Source organism: Silene latifolia, chromosome Y, assembly GCF_048544455.1.
Source record: "Silene latifolia isolate original U9 population chromosome Y, ASM4854445v1, whole genome shotgun sequence".
Lineage (NCBI taxonomy): Eukaryota > Viridiplantae > Streptophyta > Magnoliopsida > Caryophyllales > Caryophyllaceae > Silene > Silene latifolia.
The window spans coordinates 81,826,588-81,853,533 of record NC_133538.1 but is presented as its reverse complement, the minus strand read 5'-3'; the positions used below and the strand labels follow the sequence as shown (position 1 = coordinate 81,853,533).

At 38.1% G+C, this 26,946-nt stretch overlaps 3 protein-coding genes across 3 annotated transcripts; all 3 read right to left on the bottom strand.

Annotated features, from left to right (window-relative positions):
- Positions 1–2,571: 2,571 nt before the first annotated feature.
- On the bottom strand, positions 2,572–3,423 carry LOC141628401 (uncharacterized). The gene has a single exon (XM_074441552.1). It carries the CDS (start codon positions 3,421–3,423, stop codon positions 2,572–2,574), a length of 852 nt encoding a protein of 283 aa, XP_074297653.1.
- Positions 3,424–10,855: 7,432 nt separating this feature from the next.
- LOC141628400 (uncharacterized) lies at positions 10,856–11,893 on the bottom strand. The gene is made up of 2 exons (XM_074441551.1): positions 11,693–11,893; positions 10,856–11,122 (listed from the first exon to the last, which is right to left on the bottom strand). The coding sequence occupies exons 1-2, from the start codon at positions 11,891–11,893 to the stop codon at positions 10,856–10,858; spliced, it is 468 nt and encodes a 155-aa protein (XP_074297652.1).
- A 1,163-nt stretch (positions 11,894–13,056) lies between these two features.
- On the bottom strand, positions 13,057–15,178 carry LOC141628399 (uncharacterized). The gene is made up of 2 exons (XM_074441549.1): positions 13,937–15,178; positions 13,057–13,080 (listed from the first exon to the last, which is right to left on the bottom strand). Exons 1-2 carry the CDS (start codon positions 15,176–15,178, stop codon positions 13,057–13,059), a joined length of 1,266 nt encoding a protein of 421 aa, XP_074297650.1.
- Between the last annotated feature and the right edge of the window lie 11,768 nt (positions 15,179–26,946).

Genomic DNA, 26,946 nt, shown 5'->3' with positions numbered 1-26,946 from the left:
ACCCCATGTTTTTCAAAATCTTTTCAAAAAAGAATCTTAATTCAAATGTTTTCAAATACTCCATTTTTGCATTCATCATGTGCATCATATCTAGGACATGCAGTTGCATTTTATGTGTCATATATAATTTGTCACTAACCATTCCAGTCGACTACTTTGTCATTTATCTTCCAGATTCATCCAAAGTGGGGGCTTTCTCATAAAGTCCCATCTTCCCGTAAAATAAAATTTTGCGAATTTCAAAATCAATGATTGTCAAAAATTCAAGTCTAATCTTTTTGCGAAATAAATTTTGCAATTCTCCAGCTCTTTTCGTGAAATAAAATTTTACGATCCTCAAATCAGCTTCTCTTTTCAAAATAAAATTTTGAATTCCTTGGTCGGCAGGCCCTGACATGCATCTGAGTTCTTAAAATAAAATTTTATGAACTTGCCTTTTTGCGAAATAAAATTTTGCAAATCCCAGTTTGTAAAATAAAATTTTACATTCTAATCCTTTTTCAAAATAAAATTTTGAAATTCCTTCGGTCGGCGGGCTCTAACACGCAATCCTTTTTCAAAATAAAATTTTGAATTCCTTGGTCGGCGGGCTCTAACACGCAATCCTTTTTCAAAATAAAATTTTGAAATACCTTGGTCGGCGGGCTCTGACACGCGTCCTAGTTCATAAAATCAAATTTTGTGTTCTAATCCAGCTTCGTTCACCTGCGAAGTTAAGCAAATCCGGTTTCGTTCACCTACGAAACTAAGCAATCTCATTCCGTTCACCTGCGGAATAATCCAGCTTTGTTCACCTGCAAAGCAATCCAGTTTCGTTCACCTGCGAAACTAACCAGTCCAGCTTCGTTCACCTGCGAAGCTAAACAATTTCACGTTTTGTTCACCTGCAAAACTAAGAAGCATCCCTTGGTCGGCGGGCCCTTATACGCAACCGAGTTCGGGAAATCAGATTTCACGATCTCACCTTTAAGCTGAACAAAGTTTGGCTATTCCAGATTCCAGACCAGCAAAACAAAGTTTTGCTTTACCAGATTCCAGACCGGCGAAACAAAGTTTTGCCACGCCAGATTGGTGAAACAAAGTTTTACCAACTCCATTCCAGATTGACAAAACAAAGTTTTGTCATGCTAGTTCCAGACAAGCTGAACAAAGTTTGGCTATACCAGTTCCAGATTAGTAAAACAAAGTTTTGCTAAACCATTTCCAGATCGCAGCTACTCCAGACAGGTAATATAAGAGGCCCAGGTACGTTTCTTATCCTTTATCTGTCCCGACCGGACTACTTTGACCTTCGTCTTACTCAGACTCGGTCAAAGTGGGGGCTTCTGTAGACACCTCAAAATGTCTACCTAGCCTTAAGGGTACCCGATGATGAGGCTTAAATTTAATGACTAAATGAAAATTGACAATGTTATAATTAAAGGCTCTTTACGCTTATTTTCCGAGAAGCTACTTAAAATAGCCCAAAACCACTTTCACATTTATTTTTCACCCGATCCATTTCATTACTATATTTTATGCCGATTTTAATAATACTCTCAAAAAATACACTATAAGATTAAAATAGAGTTCCATATCAGAACTCATGTCAATTTATAGTCGACCCAAGTTATAATACTCGGCCATTAGCCCATAACTCAAGTGACATAATAGCAAATAAATAAGCCCATTGTTATTTCTTTCAATGCCTAAATAATTTGTGCATAGGAAATTAAAAGAGTACTCTGACATATACGAGAGTCCAAGGAATTTTAAGAGGTGTGCACACCTTGTGACCTTAGTAAATATAGTAATATTATAACAAGGAATGTTGGCAGAAGATAGAAATATGGGAACAGAAAGAAACAAGAGGCAAAGTATCAATCAACAACTTGTTTATACAGGCATACAACACTAATTAGAGAGCAACTCTAATTTCGCTGTTAAGCTCCGAACTAAAGACAAACTACGTACCCAAATACTATAAATATACTACCCGCATATACACGGGTAAGGGAAAAAAAAATAAGACAGAGGAACAAACACAAAATCAGCGATACAAACAATTCCACGGAAGAGACGAGATTCACATAATACCGAGTGATTTAATACAAGATCAGTCCCACAAATTTCATGCTCTCATACAAATTACCGTCTCAAATATACTATCCCAGCTTCAACTCAAATCAAACCACACACAAATAAATCATCCCAATTTCATATAAGCGCATAAGAGCCAATAATTAACGACAGAGTCGATCTTTATTCATAGTCAACATCCACATAGGCCTGAGGGTACCGACATCAAATAAGTTGTTTCATCTTGTCTTGTATAAAATTGTATAATTAACCTTTTTTTATTGTCACTTTTCGTCAAATATATAATATTATAAATAAATAGTAGAGGCCGTCAGTTTGATGGGCGATCCGGGTGCCTAACACCTTCCCTGATCGTACCTTTACCCCCGAATCCGCAATCTTTGGTTCAGGCCGGAGTGACGGATCAGTCCCCATACCAGGGATCAAAAGGGGCCTTTTCCGTTAAACTTATTTTTGTATGTTTTTTATAAAACCTACTGGCGACTCCACTTATTACTCATATTTCAAAAAGGAGATTTTTTCAGGGATCTCACAGAAACCAACCAAGGGAATCGCCTTCTTTGCTAGATCTTTCTCGGCTAATCCCATGCCTTTGAGTGTCTCCATCATGATCAAGTTGACGGAGCTTCCGGTATCTACCAGTATCTTCCTCACCTTGCAATTTCCTATGGGAAGCGTGATGATTAGGGCATCGTGGTGCTGTTCTGGAGCAGACCCTACGTCTGTTTCGTCAAAGGTGACTGACGGCAGATTCTGGTGGTTAATCCTGCAGGAGCTTTCTGGTCTGTCTCCTTTATTTCTGGTTGCGTGCCTCTTAGCTGTTGAATAGGTCAGCCCACACAGCTTCGATCCACCTGTAATAACATTCACAGTTCTAGTGAAATGAGGAGGAGGGGATGGCAGAACCTGATCCGCTGAGTTTACTCTGGTTGTGTTTCTGGGTAGGAGATGATCCAGGTTTCCTTGGTCATAGTGGAATTTGACTTCCTTTCTGAGGGAGTGGCATTCATCGGTGTCGTGGGTGTTGCTGCCATGGAATTCACACTTCTTGCCTGTGTCCTTTCTACTGCTGGGGTTTCCTTCAGGAAGCTTTGGCCATTTGACTCTGCGTCCCAGCTCCTTCAAGGCTTTGAATAGTCCTGCAAGATTGGTAGTAAAACCATACTCACTTACTTTCGGAGGCAGATCTGCTTCGCTCTTTCCTTCGGAATTTCCAGATACTCTATTCACGCTCCTGCGGTAGGGTTTGGGTCTTTCACTCTTCTTCTTTGCTGGAGCTATTCTGGATACTGGGTCTGAATCGTAAGTGCCTCTTACGGGTGCAGCGTCTTCCTCCAGCCTCATGACAGCAATTGCCTTTGATTATACTTCCTCAAAAGTAGTGCATGGATGCATGGTCAGGTCCTTGTATAGCTGTGAATCCTGGTGCAATCCTCGGCGGAAGGCTTGTATAGCGGTTGCTATATCGCACCTCGGAATTGATACTTTCTCCTTGTTGAACCTGTTCAAGTAATCACGGGTAGATTCCTCAAACCCTTGCACTATCCGGTAGAGGTCACTGGTCTGCTTCTCCGCCTTTCTGCTGCTGGCGAACTGCTGGTTGAAGGCATTGACTAGGTCGGCGAAGCTGGATATACTCTTATTTGGCAGGCCGACGAACCACTGCAGGGCTGCTCCTGACAAGGTTGATCCTAATCCTTTGCACATGCAAGCTTCCTTCAGAGATCCAGTTGCAGTTATCACCATCATTTTCTGCTTGTAGTGGTTGATATGGTCAAGTGGATCTGTGGTTCCATCATAGAGTGTCATAGATGGCGGCACACATCCTTTAGGAACACCGACTAGGGCTATGTCGTCCACGAAAGGTGATTCTGCGTAGTTGTCTTTGGCTACTTTCTCCAACGGACGGGCTACGCCTGGTATCCTATACATAAGCTCCCTCAGCTCCTGGTATTGCTGCTCCAGCGAATTACCTGCTCCTGCAAGAGAGTTAGAAATAGGCAGGAAAGGACCAACAGGTGGGCCTCCTAACCAGGGCGCTCCAGAAAATTGGCATGGTGCTGGGTGACTGGTTACTAGTGTTGCACTGATTATGGATCCAGGCTGCCATCCTGGTGTCTGCTGTAATCCTCCGATCTAGGCTCCACTGGTGAACTGGTTGCAGGATGGAATTGCTGTATTGATGACAGGTCCAGATTGCCATCCTGATGTCTAGTGTACGGGGGTACCTGAAAAGGGTGGAAGGTCAGATCCTGATGGGGTGCTAAACAAAGCGTTATCTGTTGTCTGCTGCAGACTGGGTGGATTATCAAATGACAGGCATCCCAATCCTCTGGGCTTAATTGGTTCGCTGGGTGCTATTCCTGCTAGGTCTAGTCTGGTGACTAGTTCTGATGGAATTGATCGACCCGATCCTCCACCGCTGGTTCTGGTCGGAGGCTCTGGTGTTGATGCTGGTTTAGGCTGGACTGCTGTTACGATCTGAGCAATCAGGTTCTGGTTGTCCTTCCTCAGATCCTCAACGGCCCGACGCAGAGTGTCCATGCCCTAAATCATCACCTGCATCGGATCAAGCGCTGGAGATCCTCTGCTTCGGAGAACTTCTGCGCCTGAGCCTTCTTGGGTCTGGCTCCTGGATACAGCTTCACTTCTGTTGGGGTTGCTTTCCCTACTGGATTTGGACTGACTGGATGCACCTGCTGCCTTCGGAATCTGTGGTGGCTTCTGAAGCTGGGGCATGGCTCTGGTTGACACGCTGACGGGGATCGTCTGGCTGGACGCTGGCGGTGCACTGACTGATCCTGCGGATGCAGAGGTAGGTCCTGCTCCAGAGGACAGGGCTGACATGCTCTGGCTGCTGGGAGGGTTCTGGCTGGTTCCAGACATGGTGACGGCTGGTTTGGTCTTGCGAGGTTTGGCTATAGAAAATGATCACTATGCCCCACGGTGGGCGCCAAACTGTTTTGGTAAAAATTTACCGGTTATGAATTAATTATGTGAGTGATAGTGAATATTCTAAATGCCAATTACGATTTAAATGCAGCGATAAGAACAACGAAAGAGAGACAAACGAAAAAAATGACACGAGGGATTTTTGGTGACGCGGAAAACCCGGTGTGGGAACAACCGCGGGGGGAGTCAATCCTGCCAACTTTGCACTATAATCGGTGTAAAATGCCCAAGTAAGGAAATACAAATGCTATGTTGCTAGATAATTATCGCTAATTATTGATGGATTTTGAGGAATGAAGTGTTGCTCGAGGTTACTGTGGAATGCCTTGAGTGTTACTCTCCTCGTCTTTATATAGATGTTGGAACCAAAGCTTAGGGTTTTTGGAGCTGCCTCTGTGTCTGTTGCGAAATATCAGGTCAATCTTCTACAAAATAGGAGTTTGTTTGTTGACTGAGTCCCTTCCCTTTTATGCACGTGAATTTCCTCTTTGGTCTATGTTGTGTTTGTTACTTTTGATCCCATGGTCCACAACACGCCACCTCAACGATCCCTCTCTCCCCTCTTCTACCAACTACTGCGTTCCACGTTGCCATCCCTTTGTCACTTTTTCTGCCGATAATATGGTGCCACGTCACGAGTGATAAATGGTATTTTTTATCCATAACATTTACTATTGTATTATAACTTTGCCTAATATATTAACAATAATTGATTCATATTTGATCAAGCTAATCAAGATATTTATATTGTACGTATAAGGGGATATTACCAATTTATCATCACCAACGATTTGGGTTCTGATCCCAATCTCCCACCCTTTAATTTTTTTTATTTTATAAATTTCCAAGTATTTGTTGGTAAATTGCTCTTTCTATCTATCTTTATTAATGATTCTATATTTTATTGAATTAATAATTTTGCATACAAATGCACATGCTAAATTGGAATTCCAAAGTATTCGTACATATTAAAGTTTGTATGCTAACTACTTTCATATGATTCATCGCTATGATGTATTTGTTCTTTTCCTTGCCAAATGCGTTGAAGTAATACGGTGTAATGGTGTGTGTTGTATTTGTTTGACAAAGAGCTTTAATCATTAACTATCAAACATATATCATGTTACTAGTATGATATAACTTATATAGTGACTTCAAGTTTAACGAATTGTAAATCGAAACAGTTGTTTAAGAATTTACGCGGCACTCTTTAAGAACATATGATTTCTGGTTTATTTTTTTCTTTTATGAATGATTTCATCGGATACTTATCGCTTTAACTAATTTTTCTAGACTTCGTTTAGCATCTTTGTGCACTGTCCATTATGTATGAAATCTTATACATTAGTTGTTGATTTCGTATGCATAAAATCATTAGTGTAGTCAAATTTTTATCACTCTATATAATGAACCATGATCCGTCAATCCAAACTCTATGAAGTTTGTTGTTTTTAATTGTTATGGGCTATGTCTTGTTAACAACTAATATTATAATCATAAAATCTATGATTTCTTTGACGTATGTTATTGTTTTGGTAAAAAATTACCGAGTTATTAATTTAATTATGTGAGTGATAGTGATTATTCTTAATGCCAATTGTGGTTCAAATGCAACGAAAGGAACAACGAAATAAAGACGAATGAAAAGAATGACACAGAGGATTTTTGGTGACGCGGAAAACCCGGTGTGGGAACAACCTCGGGGGGAGTCGGAATCCCGCCAACTTTGCACTATAATCGATGTTAAATACTCAAGTAAGGAAATACAATGATTATTTTGCTAAGGAATTGTCGCCAAGTGTAGACGGGAATTTTGAGAAGTATTGTGCTGATCTTGATGAAGTTCGAATGCCCTCTTGAATGTGAGATGATCCCTCTTTTTATAGTTGTTGATGCTAGGTTAAATTTTGTGAACTCCTTCCCTGCTTCTGCTCCTGGAATCTTGGGTTGTTACCATGGAAATAGGTAACAGTTGGTGAACGAGTCAAAGCCCCAATCTTTCCTTCCTTTTGCACGTGGGTTTATATATTGGCTCACTTGTGTTTGTTTTCTTATTTGATCCTACGGTCCATATCAATGCCACTTCATCAATTTCCTCTTTCTTTCATCCTCCAACCATCGTGCGCCACGTTGCCAAGCTTCTCGCCACTTTTCTCACCAATGATACGATGCCACGTCATAAGTGATAAATGATATTTTTTATCCATAACAATTGCCCCCAAATTTCCGTCTCAAATATTTTTAGGCGGGAATTTCTGTTGCGATGCGGATAACTGACGGAGTTGGGCAGTTATATCTGATGATTATAACTCCCCACTCATGATAACCTGCCGTCACCTTCCCACTTCCCCAAGAACTCTCTCCTCACCATAACTCCTCATTACTCCCAACCCCTCTCTTTATTTAACCCCTCGGTAACCACCCTCCTTTAATCCACACACCTCTCCCTTTCCCGGCCATCACTCAGGTACATCGTCTCCTTCCTCGTTCTTTTTCTTTTCTTTGCTTCCATTTACACTTTACCATGTCACATCAAACTGCCTCCTCGACCTCTGTCACAGAGATTCCAGCGCCGGTCAATCTGTTCCCTTCTGGCGGTGTTCTTTCCTCGAAACACTCATGTGATTCTGATTTCACCATGGAGGATCTGGCTTACATCAAGGAAACCTTCGGTTTTTCCGACCAAGTGGTGTTTCACATACCCGTTCCAGGTCAGAAAGCTGATTTTGTTAGGGAGGGGTGGATATGTTTATATGAATATGCATTCCACCTGGGCCTGAGGTTCCCGTTTCCTCCTCTGGTCCAGGAATTTATGAATCTGAATAGCTTGGCTATCTGTCAAGTTGCTCCGTATACTTGGCGAACTCTGCTTGCAGTGCATGCTATGAATAGCCGCTATGGCTATAACATTAATCTTTCAGATCTTGCACATTTGTTCTCGGTCAGGTCCCTTAGTCGGGGCCAGATGACCATTCGGGTGCGAGACGGGGAGAAAAGTTGCATTATCTTTCCGGTGAAACCTGATGATAGCAAGTAGTTTTCTCGTTTTATCTTCGTGAAAATCGATACACTTCCTCCTCCCACTGATTACATCGTCAGCACCTGGCGGTCTACTCGCGGTACTTACATGCCCTCACTTTGTAACTTTTTATTTTGACACTTATATTTCCTTACTTGGCTTCTTGTGTAGGTTTACATCATCTGATTCCATCTTCCGACGAGGTAGCATCTTTGACTAAGCTTTTTGGGCCTCCGGAGGAACGCAGGACTTTTACCAATCTGGTTCAGGATTCTGCATCTGGAGCTGCTTCGAAAGAGGAAGAAGTTGAAAAAGAAGGAGGAGAAGTGGAAGTACGTGAATCAATGTCGACTGGTATGCTATTTTGTCCCTTTTTTCTGATTCTGGTGATATAATACTTTTCTGGTTATGATTTGATCGTTTCTACTTCCAGGTTCTGCAAAATCCAAAATTTCGCTGGATGACGTTCTGGCTCTGAGAGAAAAGAAACGGGTTGAGGTTGCCCCCAATCCTGCTGAGAAGAGGAAGTCCACCCCTGCCCCTGGTTCTGGACCTCGTCCTAAGAGGAGATCTACTGTTGCGGGTCAGGCTAAGGAGCAGACTCCTGTTGAAGCCACTCCTCTAGCTGTGAGGCCTCCAATTCCTGGGCATGGGCTGTCTGCTTCTGGGGATCCTCCTGTTTTCAGACCTACTCCTGCTTCCGGCCCTGTCCCTGCTGCCACGTCTTCTTCTGCTTCAATCCCAGCATCTGGAGCCATTCCTGCTTCTGGAGCTGCTCCTGCTTCTGGGGCTAGTTCTACTTCCAAATCCGCTTCTGCCACTGGGATTGTTGCCTTCACATTTCCAGACGACTTTGGCAAGGCTAAATCTGCACGTAACCTGGGCTTAATGGACCAGCTGCTGTTTCCTGCTCCCAGGTCTGCGTTGGACAGCAGAGCTTTGCATGATTTGGTGGATCGTGCAGCTGAGCACTCCTTTGAGGTAAACAGACACTGACTGCTTCAAGCTTTTTTTTTTTATTGACACTCTGTTCTGGTTTGACAGTCCTTCCAGATGGCTCTGTATCTGCGGGAGAAGGTACCTCTACTAGAAGCAGAAAATGCTAATTTTCAGAAGCAGATGAAAGCAGCTAATGAGGGCAGGCTTAAAATTCAGGCTGATTTAGACAAGTCCCAGAGTCTGCTGTTGGAGGAGGCTACTCAGAAGCGAGCAGGCCGCAACGTCTTCTTCAAGGCCGAAGGGCGGATTTCAGTGCTTGAAAAGAATCTTTGCCGAGGCTGAGGAACGTGCTACAGAGGCTATAAAGTCTGCTGCTGATGCTGAGAAACGTGCTTCAGAGGCTGAGAAACGTGCTTCTGATGCAGAGGCTCGTGTTTCTCAGATTCAGGAAGAGACGGCTTCCGAGGTGCAAGAATTGAAAGAGAAGAATGCTGAGCTCGGGGAGACTTTGGTGAATGCTCTTTCCTACGCTGCTCTGGAGACGAAGATTAAGTGCATAAAGGCGTTCCAGAAGGGGGAACATTCGGCTTGGGACTTAGGAGCTGAAGAGGAGAGGCTTGCTGCTGATTTCCCTGATGGTTTGAACCTGGATCTGCTAGCTGGCTTGGTAGGAGCTGGTGCTGCTTCTGCTGATGACCTAGGTGCTGAGGAAGAGGTGAATTCCCCTGCTCCTGACGCTCAGGCAGCTGCTTCTGAGGCTGCGGATCACATTAACATAGATTAGCTTTTTTTGCGTCTGAAAGACTTTAGCCATGTTTAGTTAGTTTCCGGCCCTGCGGGGCGTAGTTTCATTTTGAACAGTTTGATGTATTTCGGTCTGGTTCTGGCGCCAGACATATTTTGCTTTTGAACTTAAGTATTTTCTGGTGGATATATCTTTGTGTCGTACCGTTTCTGGTGCTTTGATTTGTGCATGCACGTCGTTTGTTTGGCCATCGCTGTTTGGTTGCTGGCTAAGGGGTCTAGTATGCCCACTCGTTCAGAGGAGCCAGGCTTGCGTTGGTGCTAATGCATCGCGGGAGGCTGGTTGTCCCGGTTGTACGTGCTTAGCCACGGACACACGCCTTCTGTAGTAAATACAGACTCTGCCAGATTAGTTTGCATTTTATTTATTTGGCCATTTATAAAAAAAAGGAATTAATACATTAAAAGTGGTTTCGTAACTTGGGAGTCTTAATTAGAATACATGTAAAGTTATTTCAGAACCAGAAAATGTTAAGATCTAAATATGCTAGGAAAATTTCAGAACTAAAAAATGTTCAATTCGGAAGGTTCAAAAAGATATTCAAAATTGGTGTAAAGTGTTTAGAACTAAAAAATGTTAAACTTAGAAATAATTTTTAGAACCATAAAAATGTTCAGATCCAGATAACTATTCAGAGCCAGAAAAATATTCAGGGCTAGAAAATATTTAAAGCAATATCTAGAACCTGGCTGAGCTGTATCTGGTAGGCTGAGTACCCAGTTGCTGACTATGCTGGTGACTTAAGTGAAATACTTTTTCAAGTGGGTGATATTCCAGGATCTGGGAACCATTTGTCCTTCCATAGTCATGAGTCGGTAGGCTCCGTTTCCAACTGCGCTCTCCACTTGGTATGGCCCCTCCCAGTTGTAGGCGAATTTTCCTGTTCGTTGGTTCTTGGTATTCTGGAAGACTTTCCTCAGGACCAGATCTCCTACTTGTAAGGTTCTTACTTTCACATTTTTGTTGTAGCTTATGGCCACCGTCTGTCGGTAGGAAGCCATCCTAATTTGGGCGCTGGTTCTGAGTTCATCTATCGTGTCCAGATTGCTTGCCATTTCCACCTAATTCCGATCTTCTGTTATGCATCCATATCTGTAGGTTGGGACCCTAACTTCGGATGGAATGACTGCTTCTGCTCCAAACACCAGGCTGAAGGGAGTTTGCCCCGTTGCAACCTTGGGTGTGGTTCTGTCAGCCCAGAGAACCAGAGGTAGCTCTTCTGCCCATTTTCCCCCAATCTCCTCCAGCTTCTTTTTCAAGTTTTCCACGATAATCTTATTTCTGGATTCCGCTTGTCCGTTGGACTGGGGGTTTCTAGGAGTAGATTTCTGTAACGAGATATTTCACCTGGGTTTTTTTAACATGGGAGGATGATTCTGCTTCTATCCATTTGGAAAAGTAGTCCGTCATGGCGAGCATATAGACTTTGTTTCCTGGTGCTCTGGGTAATGGTCCCACGATGTCCATTCTCCACTTCATGAAGGGCCATGGTGAGATAAACTGATGCAGAGGCTTTGCTGGCTGGTGGCTAACATGGGCATGCCTCTGACAAGCGTCACATCTTTTTGCGAATTCCATGGCATCTTTGCGCATTGTGGGCTAGAAGTATCCCTGCCTCAGTGCCTTGTTGGACAGGCTTCTGCCCCCTGCATGGTTTCCACATTCTCCACTGTGGAGATCATGCAAAATAGCCTGAGACTCTTCCCGATCCAGGCATCTGAGGTAGGGTCCAGCGAGGGATTTCCTGAATAGAACACCATCAATTAGTATGAATTTGGATGCTCTCATTCTGAAGCTCCTTAACTCCTTTTTATCTGCTGGTGGATATCATTCTGCAGCCAGTCTAGGTAGGGTTTCCTCCAGTCTGGAGTATTTTCTTCACTGCTGGTGCTGCATACCATTTCTGCTTCCTGCTGAGATTTTAGTGTTGCTTGCTCCAGCATATGGACAATTGGTATCGTGGAGATGGTTCCTGCTTTGAAGGTTGCCCCCAGGGTGGCTAGTGCATTTGCTTCTGCATTCTGGTCCCTGGGGATTTGCTTGATGTTGAACGTGGCAAATCTGATTTTCAGCTCATTTGCTACGTCTAGGTATGCCATCATCCTGGGATCCCTGGCCTCATATCAATCATTAACATGGTTAACTATAAGTTTAGAGTCACTACAAACCTGGAGGTGTCTGATTTTCAGATCCAGAGCCAACTTCAGACCCAGGATCAATGCCTCATATTCTGCTTCGTTGTTTGTGGCCTTGAATTCACATCGTACAGCTTGGACTATGAGATCTCCCTGGGGTGATTTGAGGACCAGCCCTACTCCTGCTCCTTTGGCATTGGAGGCACCGTCCACATGTAGCTCCCATAATTGTTCCCCTTTATCTTCTTCCAGACTCAGGGTGTCCTGTTCTGCCTGAGTTAGGAGAGCTGGGCAGAAGTCAGGCACAAAGTCTGCCAGAGCTTGAGACTTTATGGCCGTACGAGGTTCAAACTTCAAATCGTAACCGCTCAAGTGCACGAACCATTTAGCCATCCTCCCTGACAATTCTGGCTTTCTCATGATAGTCTTAAGACGATAATTAGTTATTACAGAAATTGTATGAGACTCGAAGTAGGGACGCAATTTATAAGATGCAGTAACTAGTGCAAGGACAAGTTTTTCTAGCGACGTGTACCTAGTCTCTGCTGGAAGCAGAGACTTACTGACATAATATACTGGGTGCTGTGATCCTTCCTGCTCTCGCACTAGTACTGCACTGATTGCTGCTTCTGTGACTGATAGGTATAGGAACAGTGGCTCTCCTGGCTCTGGCTTCGACAGGAGTGGTGGGGTGCTGAGATAATGTTTCAGCTCCTGAAATGCTTTCTCATGATCATCCCTCCACTCAAATCTTTGGCTTTTTCTGAGTACATCATAAAACAGCCTGCATCTGTCCGAGGACCTGGATATGAACCTGTTCAGGGCCGCCACTCTTCCAGTCAGACGCTGGACGTCTTTTGGTTTCTGCGGTAACTCCAGCTGCAGAATTGCTTTGATTTGTTCGGTGCTGGCCTCTATCCCCCTCTGGGTTACCATATACCCTAGAAATTTTCCACTAGATACTCCAAAGGTACACTTTGTAGGATTCAACTTCATTTGGTATTTCCTGAGGGTATTGAAAGTTTCTGCCAGGTGCTGATGGTGTTGTGAAGCCTGCTTCGATTTGACGACCATATCGTCTATGTATACTTCCATAGTTTGGCCTATTTGCTCTTTGAACATCATGTTTACCACCCTCTGATAGGTAGATCCTGCATTTTTCAGTCCAAAAGGCATGACATTATAACAATAGATACCTCTCTCACACCTGAATGCTGTCTTTTCCTGGTCACTGGGGTGCATCTTTATCTGGTTATATCCGCTCCAGGCATCCAGGAATCTCAGCATCTCGTGGCCTGCAGTAGCATCCACCATGGCATCTATGTGTGGTAGTAGAAATGGATCTTTCGGGCAAGCTTTGTGTAGATCCGTGAAATCGACGCAGACCCTCCACTTGCCATTTTTCTTCGGGACCACCACCACATTAGACAACCATTCTGGATATTTTACTTCTCGAATTTTTCCTGCAGCAAGCAGGTTATCTACTTCTTGGTTTATGACCTAGTTCCTTTCAGAAGCAAACTTTCTTCTTTTCTGCTGCACAGGTTTATAGCTTGGATCCACACTTAACTTGTGAGTTATCACACTTGGGTCTATCCCTATCATATCATCATGTGACCAAGCAAAGCAATCCATGTTAGTTCTCAACAACTGAACGAGTTCATCACGGATGTTACCTGTACATTTAGATCCAATGAGCACAGTTCGTTCTGGGTGCAGTGCGTCCAGGTTGACTTCGTCTAGTTCTGCCTGCTGGGGCTCAATGTAATCGTCCTGGATGCACTGGCTCTGTAATTGCTATGCAGGTGGGTTGGTTGTTGACTTCAGAGCCACTTTATAGAAATCCTTAGCTTCTTCCTGGTCCCCACGTATCTCTTGCACCCCCCAAGGTGTTGGAAACTTCAGACATTGGTGGTATGTTGAGGGAATTGCTTTCATCTTGTGGATCCAGGGCCTGCCAAGGATCACATTGTAAGTAGAGGGTCCGTCAATAACCAGATACCTTACCTGCTTGTTTACACCTCCGGCATAGGTCAGGATGACGATTTCTCCCAAGGAGTGCTTTGTTTCGCCACTGAAACCAACCAAGGGAACTGCCTTCTTTGCTAGATCCTTCTCGGTGAAGCCCATGACTTTGAGCGTCTCTAGCATGATTAAGTTGAGGGAGCTTCCGGTGTCCACCAAGATCTTTTTCACCTCGCAATTTCCTATAGGAAGCGTGATGATTAAAACATCGTGGTGCTGTTCTAGAGCAAACCCTGCATCTGTTTCGTCAAAGGTGACTGACGGCAGATTCTGGCGGTTAATCCCGCAGGAGCTTTCTGGTCTATCTCCTTTAGTTCTGGTTGCGTGCCTCTTTGCTGCTGAATATGTCAGCCCACACAGCTCCGATCCACCTGTAATAACATTCACAGTTCTAGTGCATTGAGGAGGAGGAGATGGCAGAACCTGATCTGCTGAGTTTACTCTGGTTGTGTTTCTGGGTAGGAGGTGATCCAGGTTTCCTTGATCATAGTGGAATTTGACTTCCTTTCTGAGGGAGTGGTATTCATCGGTGTCGTGGGTGTTGCTGCCATGGAATTCACACTTCTTGCCTGTGTCCTTTCTGCTGCTGGGGTTTCCTTCAGGAAGCTTTGGCCATTTGACTCTGCGTCCCAGCTCCTTCAAGGCTTTTAATAGTCCTACAAGATTGGTAGTAAAACCATACTCACTTACTTTCGGAGGCAGATCTGCTTCGCTCTTTCCTTCAGCATTTCCAGAGACTCTGTTCACGCTCCTACTATAGGGCTTGGGCCTTTCACTCTTCTTTTCTTCTGGAGCTTTTCTGGATACTGGGTCTAAATCATAGATGCCTTTAATTGGTGCAGAATTTTCCTCCAATCTCATGACAGCAATTACCTTTGTCTGTACTTCCTTAAAGGTGGTACAAGGGTGCTTCGTCAGATCCTTGTAGTGATCTGAATCCTGGTGCAGTCCTCGGCGGAAGGCTTGTATAGCGGTTGCTATATCACATCTTGGGATAGCCACCTTCTCCTTGTTGAACCTATTCAAGTAATCACGGGTGGACTCCTTGAACCCTTGCACTATCCGGTAGAGGTCACTGGTCTGCTTCTCCGCCTTTCTGCTGCTGGCGAACTGCTGGTTGAAGGCATTGACTAGGTCGGCGAAGCTGGATATACTCTTATTTGGCAGGCCGACGAACCACTGCAGGGCTGCTCCTGACAAGGTTGATCCTAATCCTTTGCACATGCAAGCTTCCTTCAGAGATCCAGTTGCCGTTATCCACCATCATTTTCTGCTTGTAGTGGTTGATATGGTCAAGTGGATCTGTGGTTCCATCATAGAGTGTCATATCTGGCGGCACACATCCTTTAGGAACACCGACTAGGGCTATGTCGTCCACGAAAGGTGAGTCTGCGTAGTTGTCTTTGGCTACTTTCTCCTACGGACGGGCTACGCCTGGTATCCTATACATCAGCTTCCTCAGCTCCTGGTATTGTTGCTCCAGCGAATTACCTGCTCCTGCAAGAGGGTTAGAAACAGGCAGGAAAGGACCAGCAGGTGGGCCTCCTAACCAGGGCGCTCCAGAAAATTGGCATGGTGTTGGGTGACTGGTTACTAATGTTGCACTGATTATGGATCCAGGCTGCCATCCTGGTGTCTGCTGTAATCCTCCGATCCAGGCTCCACTGGTGAACTGGTTGCAGGATGGAATTGCTGTATTGATGACAGGTCCAGATTGCCATCTTGATGTCTGGTGTACGGGGGTACCTAAAAAGGGTGGAAGGTCAGATCCTGATGGGGTGCTAAACAAAGCATTACCCGATGTCTGTTTCAGACTAGATGGATTATCAAATGATAGGCATCCCAATCCTATGGGCTCAATTGGTTCGTTGGGTGCTACTCCTGCAAGGTCCAGTCTGGTGACTAGTTCTGATGGAATTGATCGACCCGATCCTCCACCGCTGGTTCTGGTCGAAGCCTATGGTGCTAATGCTGGTTTGGGCTGGACTGCTGTCACGATCTGAGCAATCAGGTTCTGGATGCACCTGCTGCCTTTGGAATCTGCGGTGGCTTCTGAGGCTGGGGCATGGCTCTGGTCGACATGCTGATAGGGATCGTCTGGTTGGACGCTGGGGATGCACTGACTAATCCTTCGGATGCAGAAGTAAGTCCTGCTCCAGAAGACAAGGCTGACATGCTCTGGCTGCTGGAAGGATTCTGGCTGGTTCCAGACATTGTGACGGTTGGTTCAGTTTTGCGAGGTTTTGCTATAGAAAATGATCACTATGCCCCACGGTGGGCGCCAAACTGTTTTGGTAAAAATTTACCGAGTTATTAATTTAATTATGTGAGTGATAGTGATTATTCTTAATGCCAATTGTGGTTCAAATGCAACGAAAGGAACAACGAAATAAAGACGAATGAAAAGAATGACACGGAGGATTTTTGGTGACGCGGAAAACCCGGTGTCGGAACAACCGCGGGGGGAGTCGAAATCCCGCCAACTTTGCACTATAATCGATGTTAAATACTCAAATAAGGAAATACAATGATTATTTTGCTAAGGAATTATCGCCAAGTGTAGACGGGAATTTTGAGAAGTATTGTGCTGATCTTGCTGAAGTTCGAATGCCCTCTTGAATTTGAGATGATCCCCCTTTTTATAGTTGTTGATGCTAGGTTAAATTTTGTGAACTCCTTCCCTGCTTCTGCTCCTGTAATCTTGGGTTGTTACCATGGAAATAGGCAATAGTTGGTGAATGAGTCAAAGCCCCAATCTTTCCTTCCTTTTGCACGTGGGTTTATATATTGGCCCACTTGTGTTTGTTTGCTTATTTGATCCTACGGTCCATATCAATGCCACTTCATCAATTTCCTCTTTCTTTCATCCTCCAACCATCGTGCGCCATGTCGCCAAGCTTCTCGCCACTTTTCTCACCAATGATACGATGCCACGTCGTAAGTGATAAATGGTATTTTTTATCCATAACAGTTATATCACTATTATGCTTTTAATTTCACTTTTCTATGAAAATAATTAAATTGTTTTATTGATATTCCTGTCAAATATGAAGTCTTCTAGTCATTAAAGGCATTATTAATTTGACCATTACTATGATTTGTGATTATGACAAAATGGTTGATATTCCCTTTTATTTTTCAGTATGAGTGGGTACATAAAACTTATGGTGTTACTAGGTAATTTAATAGCTTATTAATTGTTACCACTTGGATGTTTTAATGTCTATTTAACATATTTGCTTGAATATAATGATATTTATTATGGCGTATATTATGAAATTTATCAATTTTGTATATTATTGGATCTTAGTATCATATTTGTGGTCAACAAGTTTTGAAAATGACATATCATAAAATTTTGGGACTGAAGTTCCAAATTTTATAAATATAAATAGAGATATTCACATTATGACTTTGATCTGAAGTTCAATATTTTAACAGTGTATAATAATTTAACACCGACTTACAAAAACAATATAATGATATTGTTGAAGTGTAAGTGGCCAGAAGTCCACATGTAAATGCTAGTTGTCAAAAGTTCAAATCTGCGATTTTGTGAACCGCATTTGAGTTTCAAATGGATAAAGAGGTCTTTACCTAGGCAAATTTATTTGTAATTGATTTTTGTTCATCTGAAGTTTAACAATAGAAATCTGAAATTTGATCATTTTCTTGGGGTGAATGTAACATCTAATAAGCACTCTACATGTAGCAGAGATCGAGAACATGGTAAAATGTTAAGCCTAATAATGTGATATTTGGTGAGCCAAGCAAAAAGACCTTAATAGAGCCCAATGTATAATGTGGCCTTGCTTGGCCAAATACGTTTTGAAAGAAAATATCTCATATAAGTAAATATCTCATGAAAAGACATGTGAGAGTGAGACTCATATATGCTAAAAGTTCGATATGAATAAGAAAAGAATAATAGACGAGTTGATTAACATTTATACTATGGTCTGAAGTTTATAGTATTTACGGATACAGAAACTATTACCAGAAGTTCATAGTGCTTACAAATTATGAAACTATGACCCGAAGTTCATACTGTCTAAAAAATACTAAAACTGTGACGAGACGTTCATAGTGTTTACATATACTAAATTATGACTTACGTTCATAATGTTTCTAGGTATTAAAATTGTGACCTGAAGTCCATAATATGAGTATAAAAAAGAATAAAATTATGACAATGAAAAATTGTGGCCTGTAGTTCATAGTGTATATATTTTTACTTTTCGTATATTGAATATTATTTTCCAGTATCAATATTAAAAATGAACTCGGGATTAAACATTGATATTTGCAAAATATGAGATATTCTTAAAAATTGAGAATCATATCAAATAAAAAAAAACATTCCCTGTAGCGAATGGGATATTATAATTTAAGTATGAAATTATTTTATTTTTCATACAAATTATGTAGTCTTATAGATACATTACATAATAAATTTGATTTAAAGACTATTATTCCCTGAAGCGAATATGACATCGCTTTACTGATCTAATACAAAGTGTGAAATTTATACCACCAGCAGTGGTTAAGTTCAAGAACATGGATATTTTCATGAATGATGTGTTTATTTTTATTTTTATTTAAAAAAAAAGTGATATTTTCACCAGTAGTGAACAATTACTTCATTTTTTTTAGATTAAAGTGATAATATGACCAACATATGGTATATTGTGAATCAAATAGTCGAATGATACAACTAATTTGAAAGTTGTTGAATTATTATAACTCCTGAAGGGAATTATTAATTTTCATTATATATATTGACAATTACAAATATTGATCTTATCATATAACTATATATGAAATACTCAAAGAGTAATATAGTCATGTTCTATATTGGAATATATATGTCTTGCCTACATATATGAGACACCTGTTGTGTCCTATGTCACATCATTTATCTAGCCGGATAAACAAATTTTGATTTGAGTTTATATGATACGAATATTGCTAACTAGGTGATTAGCATGAGAAATTATAGCAACTTAAAATATGGCGTGTGATAAGTGAAATTTTCGAAACACGACCAATGCTTATGAAAGATTGCCACAGATTCTGGGCAAACTAAAAAAATATAAAATAAAAAAAAGTCGACATAAAATGGTTAGATGTGACAATTAAGGCCATCCGGGTTCATATATACCCGTTTTGATAAACCTGAAGTTTATTATATCGAAAAGATAAGTACTAAAATTATCTCGTGTAGAAATTTCATTAAACGCAAGACACTACACTTAGATTGAGTATATGTGATATTGGAGATCTAAACACTACTCAGAGTTGAATAAAGAACTTAAATGTTCGTATATAGATTGACACTATATTGAGTGGCTTATAGCTAGATACTGAATTTTCTGAATAGTTCCCATGATTAAAAATCACATTTTGATTATTATATGAATCGATGATCTTCCGAGATGGGCATTGTGATTCAGTACATTTCAAATCCAACTGCATTATATGTTACTCCCTGAAATATTTTGTTATTGTACAAAAATACTCATATAAAATCTCAACGATGATATGAGAAATTTAGGTCTAAGGTGGTTATGATAAATTTTAAAATATACATTGGTTATAGTTTTTACCACCTTAGGGGGAGAAAACTGAGTTAAAAGCTGGTAAAAACAAATATAAGATCCCTTACTGAATCAGAAGTTCAGATAATGTTATACATTAAATTAATTGAGTATAGGTTTTGAATTTGATAAAACAAAAATTTTTTTTACCAGATTGATACATGTACACTCGAAGTGTAATTCAATAAAAGTCAAGATGAATTGACGGTTCAACTATGAAATAGATGATAAATAGCAAGATGAAGCAGTTGATGTGAAATACATTGCTATATTTGGAGTGTTCCCGAAGTGACATAGATATCTGAATAATAATAGATGGCCTAGATGAATACAATGGTACCACATATATATTTAGATTCAGATATCGTTGAACAGTACTGATATTATCAAATATAGAAATTTATATCGATATATTTATGGAACTTATATACGTTTGCGCGCGATATTTTATGAACTTGTAATGGGGATCTTATATTTAAAGTTCTTTTAATTGTCGACATATGATTCATTATTATAAATGAGCTCATGGACCAGAAGTCCATCCATTGACATGAAGTCAATCCAAATTATGAATATTGGAAAGAAAATTGTACAGTTTACATTTTGAGTCATCATCATGTGCATATAGATATAAATTCATCATTGCGTCTTAGTTTTAGTATTACATTATTATTATTATTATTATTATTATTATTATTATTATTATTATTATTATTATTATTATTATTATTATTATTATTATTATTATTATTATTATTATTATTATTATTGCATTGATTTAGAATATGTTATTTAGAAATTTGTGTCATTTCATATGCATGCACATGTTTATAGTTTTATTTTAAATTGATAAATTATATATTAAAATTGAGAAATATATTTTCCTTCTATGAGGATAAACTCCCTGAAAAAGCCTCTTATGAATGATCATCAATTAATAATAGTTGATCAATTTGAGTTTTTGAAAAATTCATGATGAAATTTATAAGCCTCTACAATCGAAAGTTTATCGCGTTATTATTTCAAAATGAAATATTCAAACTCCTAAAGATCTTACTAGAAATAAATTATTTTTGATTCAACCTGATGTTTAAGCATATGAAAATTCACACACGAATGAATTTCTTGCCGAAAATGTGAAAATACTTTATGGTGCAAAAACACCATAATAGTTGAGAAACAAGTATAGTGAAAGTCTATAATGATGATGTCAATCCATACAATAAGATGATTTGGCAAGAAAGATTGATTATTTTTCAAATGAATTGTTAATAATCGGATTGATTCTCCTGAAGAGAACGAATTTAGGAATGATAACTACACTCTTTTTCCCGTCGACTAGGTTTTTGTCCTAATGGATTTTTCCTAGCAAGGTTTTTAACGAGGTAGCATTGTTGGCGCGTTAATACGCTATAGTCATGATCATTATGATTGTTGAAATAACAAATATTCTAGACATATAATATTATGTCATTCATTGAGAAGAATTTTTATTACAAGTATGACTATTTGAGATGAAGACACAAAAGTCATCATTAATGACTATATCCAGACTACGGATTCCGAAAAATATTATATTCAAATTACCAAGTATTTATATTGATTGAAGATATCAAGTTTATCATCAAATACGGTGGATTCTTTTCAAATATCGAGAAGTTACGTCAAAAGATGGATTGAAATATCAAGTTATGTAATCATCAGGGGGAGTAGACACGCGATGTACTCTTTTTCCTTATCCATGGTTTTGTCCCACTGGGTTTTCCATGGAAAGGTTTTAACGAGGCATCCTGTTATGCGTATTTGGTTGATATTGTACTCTTTTCCTTTTTAGTGTTTTTCCCACAGGGTTTTTCTAGTAAGGTTTTTAATGAGGCAACTTCATCAGTGTATTTACGGTAATGGACATCCAAGAGGGAGTGTTATGAAATGCATGTATGGATGTCCATAAATGTAGGATGCTTCTAGACTTGTCCTTTCAAGTTCCTATGGCATAACTCTCAATTGTAATCATGTATATATATGCTCCTTTATGCTAATAAGAAGGAAACAACTCTCTACCATCTCTCACTCTCATTCTCTACATTTTATAACAAACAATAGTTCAAATTAATTTTATGCTCTATCTGACTAACCAATGCAACATTTATCTCTTAGTAATTTTTTTTGGCTCTAAAATTCCACCCCAGTTGTGGTGTTGCGGTGGTTCCAAATTCAGATATACCATACAATTATTTTTAGTCCCGTGCAAAAAAATGTACAGATTGATTTTAATATTATGATATACTAAATATGTTAGTAGTTAATACGGATATGATAACGTCAAAAAGTACCAAAATTTTCCGAATTTACCATATTCCAATATTATTTATTCCAAAATTTTCCACTTTAACTATCTTTGATACAAACATAAAAACATCTTTTGTAAAGCAAAGTCAAAGTATATATGCGAAAATCTAATTAGTATCCAGGTGCTTCGTATTTACGATTGACATGATTTAAAAAAGAACCTATTTGTTCTGTTATATTCATTTTCAATGGAATAGTCTAATTGATGCCTTGTGGTTTATATACACCATGTTTTTTTAGAAAAATTTTGGTTATACTTTAGGTGTATATTATAAAAAAAGATAATATTAAAATACGCCCTAGACATACAACAAATCAAAGGGCAATTAATTGATCCAGATTTTATAAATGCAATGTGTTTGTGAATATTTTATTTTATGTTTTAGTTGTAGTTCAATTATGGAGTACAAATTATTACGGAGTATTTTTGGAAGATAGACAATCAAAGTAAGAGCTACGAAGTATCATAGGTTATTCATAAGCAGTAAATTAATTGTTAACATGCATTTTTTTAATTGAAATCAAAAATAAAAACTGAATTGATAGTTAGTGGGTGGGAGCACTTTTAGAAAAGTAATTTTTTCCCAAAAGCAAGGAGCAATGGGAGGGCTTTACAAAACTTGACTTTTATATATAGGGGATTAATATAGTACTCCATAAAACTAGTTTTATACCCGTGCAAAAAAAATGCACGGGTTTACTTTTTAAATTTAATTAATTATAAAACGATAAATAAAAATAAACAGAGAGATATAAAGTATTTACTTATTCTAAATATATAAAATCTATACTTTGTGTTCACAAATGAAATTAGCTATATTAATTATTATTAAATAACAAATGGATATTGTAAACTTTCTGAAAATATGAAATTCGTTATATATAAAATATATATATACATAATGTAAAGTTGAAGGTCATATAAATGGAATTGTATATTGTAAACTTTTTAAAATAAAATAAGAAATTGATGAAGTTTTTTTAGTGGTGGAGTAAGGGTTAAAAAGGTCTTTTGGCTTCTTAATTTTAAGGGAGCAATCAAAAGAGTTTAAAAAAGTCAACTTTTATATGTAGAAGATTTTTCGTATTATAAATAAGATTAAAAAGCCAAATCATTACACATAACATAGACAGAAATAAAAATAAAATACGATATTTCAAAAAATTGTTAGATCAAATAATTATTTTTATTATTATGAAATTGTTAGTTTTTTAACAAATATATCAATAATTTTATAAAGAACCAAAAAAATGTTGTTAAAACCGTATCGGGCAAAAATAAAACTGGGTATACAATTCTTAACACGGTTGTATTACTCCTACTCCCTTAATTAATTTATTTATTTACTCCTGAATCATAATCCTAATAAAATCACTCATCAAACCCGCCCATATCTCAAATTTCATAACCCTACCAAAACCCTATCATCATCATCGACCTCCCACTACAAGAAAAAGGCCATTTAGCAACCAAATTATTTTTAGGTGACTACTCTCCCACCCAAATTGGGTGGGATATCCCTTTTTTTTTTTAATAATCCAATATACGGTTAGCAACCAATTTTTCGAAACCAAAGTATAATTAGTAGCTAAATTACTACTAGATAGAGTGGTAGCTAAATTGCTACTATTAGAGTGGGTAGCTATATTGCTACCATTTTAGGTGGTTGCTAATTAGCAACTAATTTCAGTAGTTGCAGATTAGCAACCAAATTTGCTACCAACTAAAATTTGCGACGGAGCCTACAACAACTATTGAAATTTAGTTGCTAATTGGTCGCTAAATGACTTTAGCAACCAATTTTTGTACATTAGCGACCAACTGAGTTGGTTGCTAACTGGCCTTTTCCTTGTAGTGTCCATCTACAACCTTTCTTCATGGGTCTTCATCTTCTTCCTCTAGATTTAAAATCCGCTTCCTTCCCATCTGCTATTTGTATTTCTCATTTTGCCTCTCACTTTCCACTCAACTCAACTCCATTTAATGAATTTACATCAATATACATATTCTACAATGCTTTTTGAATCCGAATTTATTGAATTTGATATTATTATTTATTATTGGAGTTAATTGAAGAGTATCAGAAAAAATTCATGCAAGTATGATCCAAAACTTATATATTTGTTCTTTTATTTGCTTGATCATTTAAGTATCATCCGAAACTTATATCTGTATTTTTTACTTCGCTTGAATGTATTTTAAGATGCGCATTTTTTTCGATTTTTTAAAATTTGTAAATGTGGTTTTTTGAAAAAAAATGTCTGATCTTCTATATTCCGTAATTGATATGTTTTTTTTTATATTTATTCTGATTTGTTTTTTTTTTTTAAATTGTTAAGTTTTATTATATTTATTGTGTTTTTTTATAATGATTTATATCTGTATATATATATATATTTTTTTGCCAAAATCTTCAGTTCTACATTTTTTTGCCGTAATATAATTATTAATTTATGGTCATTTTGCAGTAGAGTTTTCTCGATCTGAATTCTCCACTGATTTTTATCATTAATTATGATTAATTATAATGTTTGATGTTTTTTTTTGCAGATTTTTCTATGGAAATTACATCTATCGCTTATTTATGTATAGGGCAACTCGATTCACATTCTATTTTATTTCTCTAAATTTGTATGTATTGGTAAATTTGTAGTATGCATACTATGTAAATTTGTACTGGTTGTTTAGAGGGTGAAATTAATTCCTTCCGAAATTTTTTGTGAAATTAATCTTCCTGAAATGTAGCCCCACGTTTATAGAGTAGAAAAGTCAATTTTTTTTCATAAATCTCATGAATCAATAGGAAGCCAACAAAAAACCCATCTTTTATACTATGTAGATAACCACCATACAATTAATTAAAAGTAAATGAAAGAATTAACAAATTCAATTAAAGTATTAACATTATGATCCAAATTGATAGGGCAACATGTAACACAATCAAAACTCCATGTAAGGAAGTAATGCTATTTTTACTCTATATGAACGTAGTAATCTTCTACTCTTAAATAGGATAATGTAGTAAAAGGAGTTCGAATTTTGCCGCTTTCTATTTTTAATTTCAATATCTATCTATCTATATATATATCTATATTAATAAAGGAAGTTTTTTCGAGCGATTACATAGACTCCAACTTTTACGAACTACCTATATTAATAAAAAAATCCGTAAAATTATCAAGCATATAAGAGTTGTATTCTAACTCAACTAAATATCACGTAATTATTTATGGAGATTCTTATATAATAAACAATAACAAAAACTAGAGTTTTACTGAAACTCAAACAATTTTGTATAGTGACATATGACATATATATAAAACTCCATCATAGGCAACAAATTTTGTACCAGTTTTTTCGTTAGCTTTCTACCTTATGTATAATTGCATGCAAGATAAATCATGAATGCTTTGTCTTTTTATTTCCTAGCAATGTGATTGAGTACAACTGTATTATTTTTTGGATTGCATGAGTGTATAAATAGTATATAAATGATGCATATTAGTTTCGCAACAATTTCGTAGTTTTTGTTCCGTTATACTAATTAATGTTTTGTTATTCTGGAGTTATAATGATGACCTAGCAATCGTAAAGATTCAAAAATCATCTTCTATCCCTATCAAAATTCAAGACGGTTTGAACAATAAACCAATTTTCCTTTTAGTTATAGGGTTCAATTGGTAAGGCTTTTTTTTTTAATGTATGAAGGGTGGTACAATTTTTTTTTAAGTAGTATTCATGTATGCTATTAGTATTAGTTATACGTAGTACTCCGTAGTAGTTTATACTACTTTCGCAAGCCTGAAATATCAACGAATATTAGTACATAATTTATTGTTTTAAGAATTTCACAATCTTATGTACTTTTTTTTGTTTGATGATAGGTATTAATTTTGTCTAGGTATTAATTTGATGGTGCTTATTTGAGTGATACGGTAAGTTTTTTTTCACCTTATTAATTTTATTTCATGATTTATCTTATTTTTTGGGACTAACTTCAAAACTTTGAAGATATGTTGTCTGTGTTTATGTGTAGGAGTAACTAGAAAGTGGGCATTCATTGTCGTCATATAAAAATCACATCGTTTACGTATTATTGATTTTCCATTGATTTTTTTTGTTATTATTGACTAATTTAATGTGTTTCACGATTTAATGGTGAGTATAAAAAGAATTTGTATACTATATTATTACTCTATGCGTGTGATACCTAAGTTATAGGTAATAGTAGATTAGTAGTAGTACAACTGTTATCTCAAGGACAACTATGTAGGATAGTTATGTACTCTTTGTATATGTATGATAAAGCACATATTTTGGAGTGGTTATAGAGACTCTGATCTTAACATTAACGAATGATTTTAAGCAATGTAAGTACCCTAATGTTAATAAACTAGCAAATATAACACTTATAGAGAAAAGTGATGGTAGAAGTCTAACATAATAAGGTATGTTGGATAATAAGTTATGTTACTCCGTAATATGTTGTCAAAAGATTTAAAAAGATGTCTGTAAAATATTTAGTAATATTCATCTGATAAGTAATATTCCGTAATTTCATTAAAACTTGGGAGAGACGATCTGATCTTTCAATAAGTTATTGAGAGACCGGTCTTCCGTATCCTTTTATTTGTATTTCGTGACCATTTTGTTGTTGATCGTGACATAGTAATTTCGTACCTATTTACACAATAAATATATCCATTTTATTTTTAATCATATCTGTACCTATTTTATTACATTTAGTATTATTTTTTCTTAAAATTGTAAAAGAGACGTCTCTCAGATGACCTACTCCCGAAATTTTAATAGGACTAATAGTCAAACTTTTTTCCTACAAAATAACTGTGCAATTATCATGCTAAAGGTATTGGATTTAATTCAGCAAGGAGTTGGTGCGTAGATTAGTCTTTTTTTTTTAAACATGGTTTAGGTTAGTTAGTCTTAGGCTCTTAGGCAAACTGATACGAGTTGGCTACGGGTCAATGAAGGAACGAGTTCGTTGAAAGTCGGAAATCAGTTTAATTATTCTCGAGAATGATTAA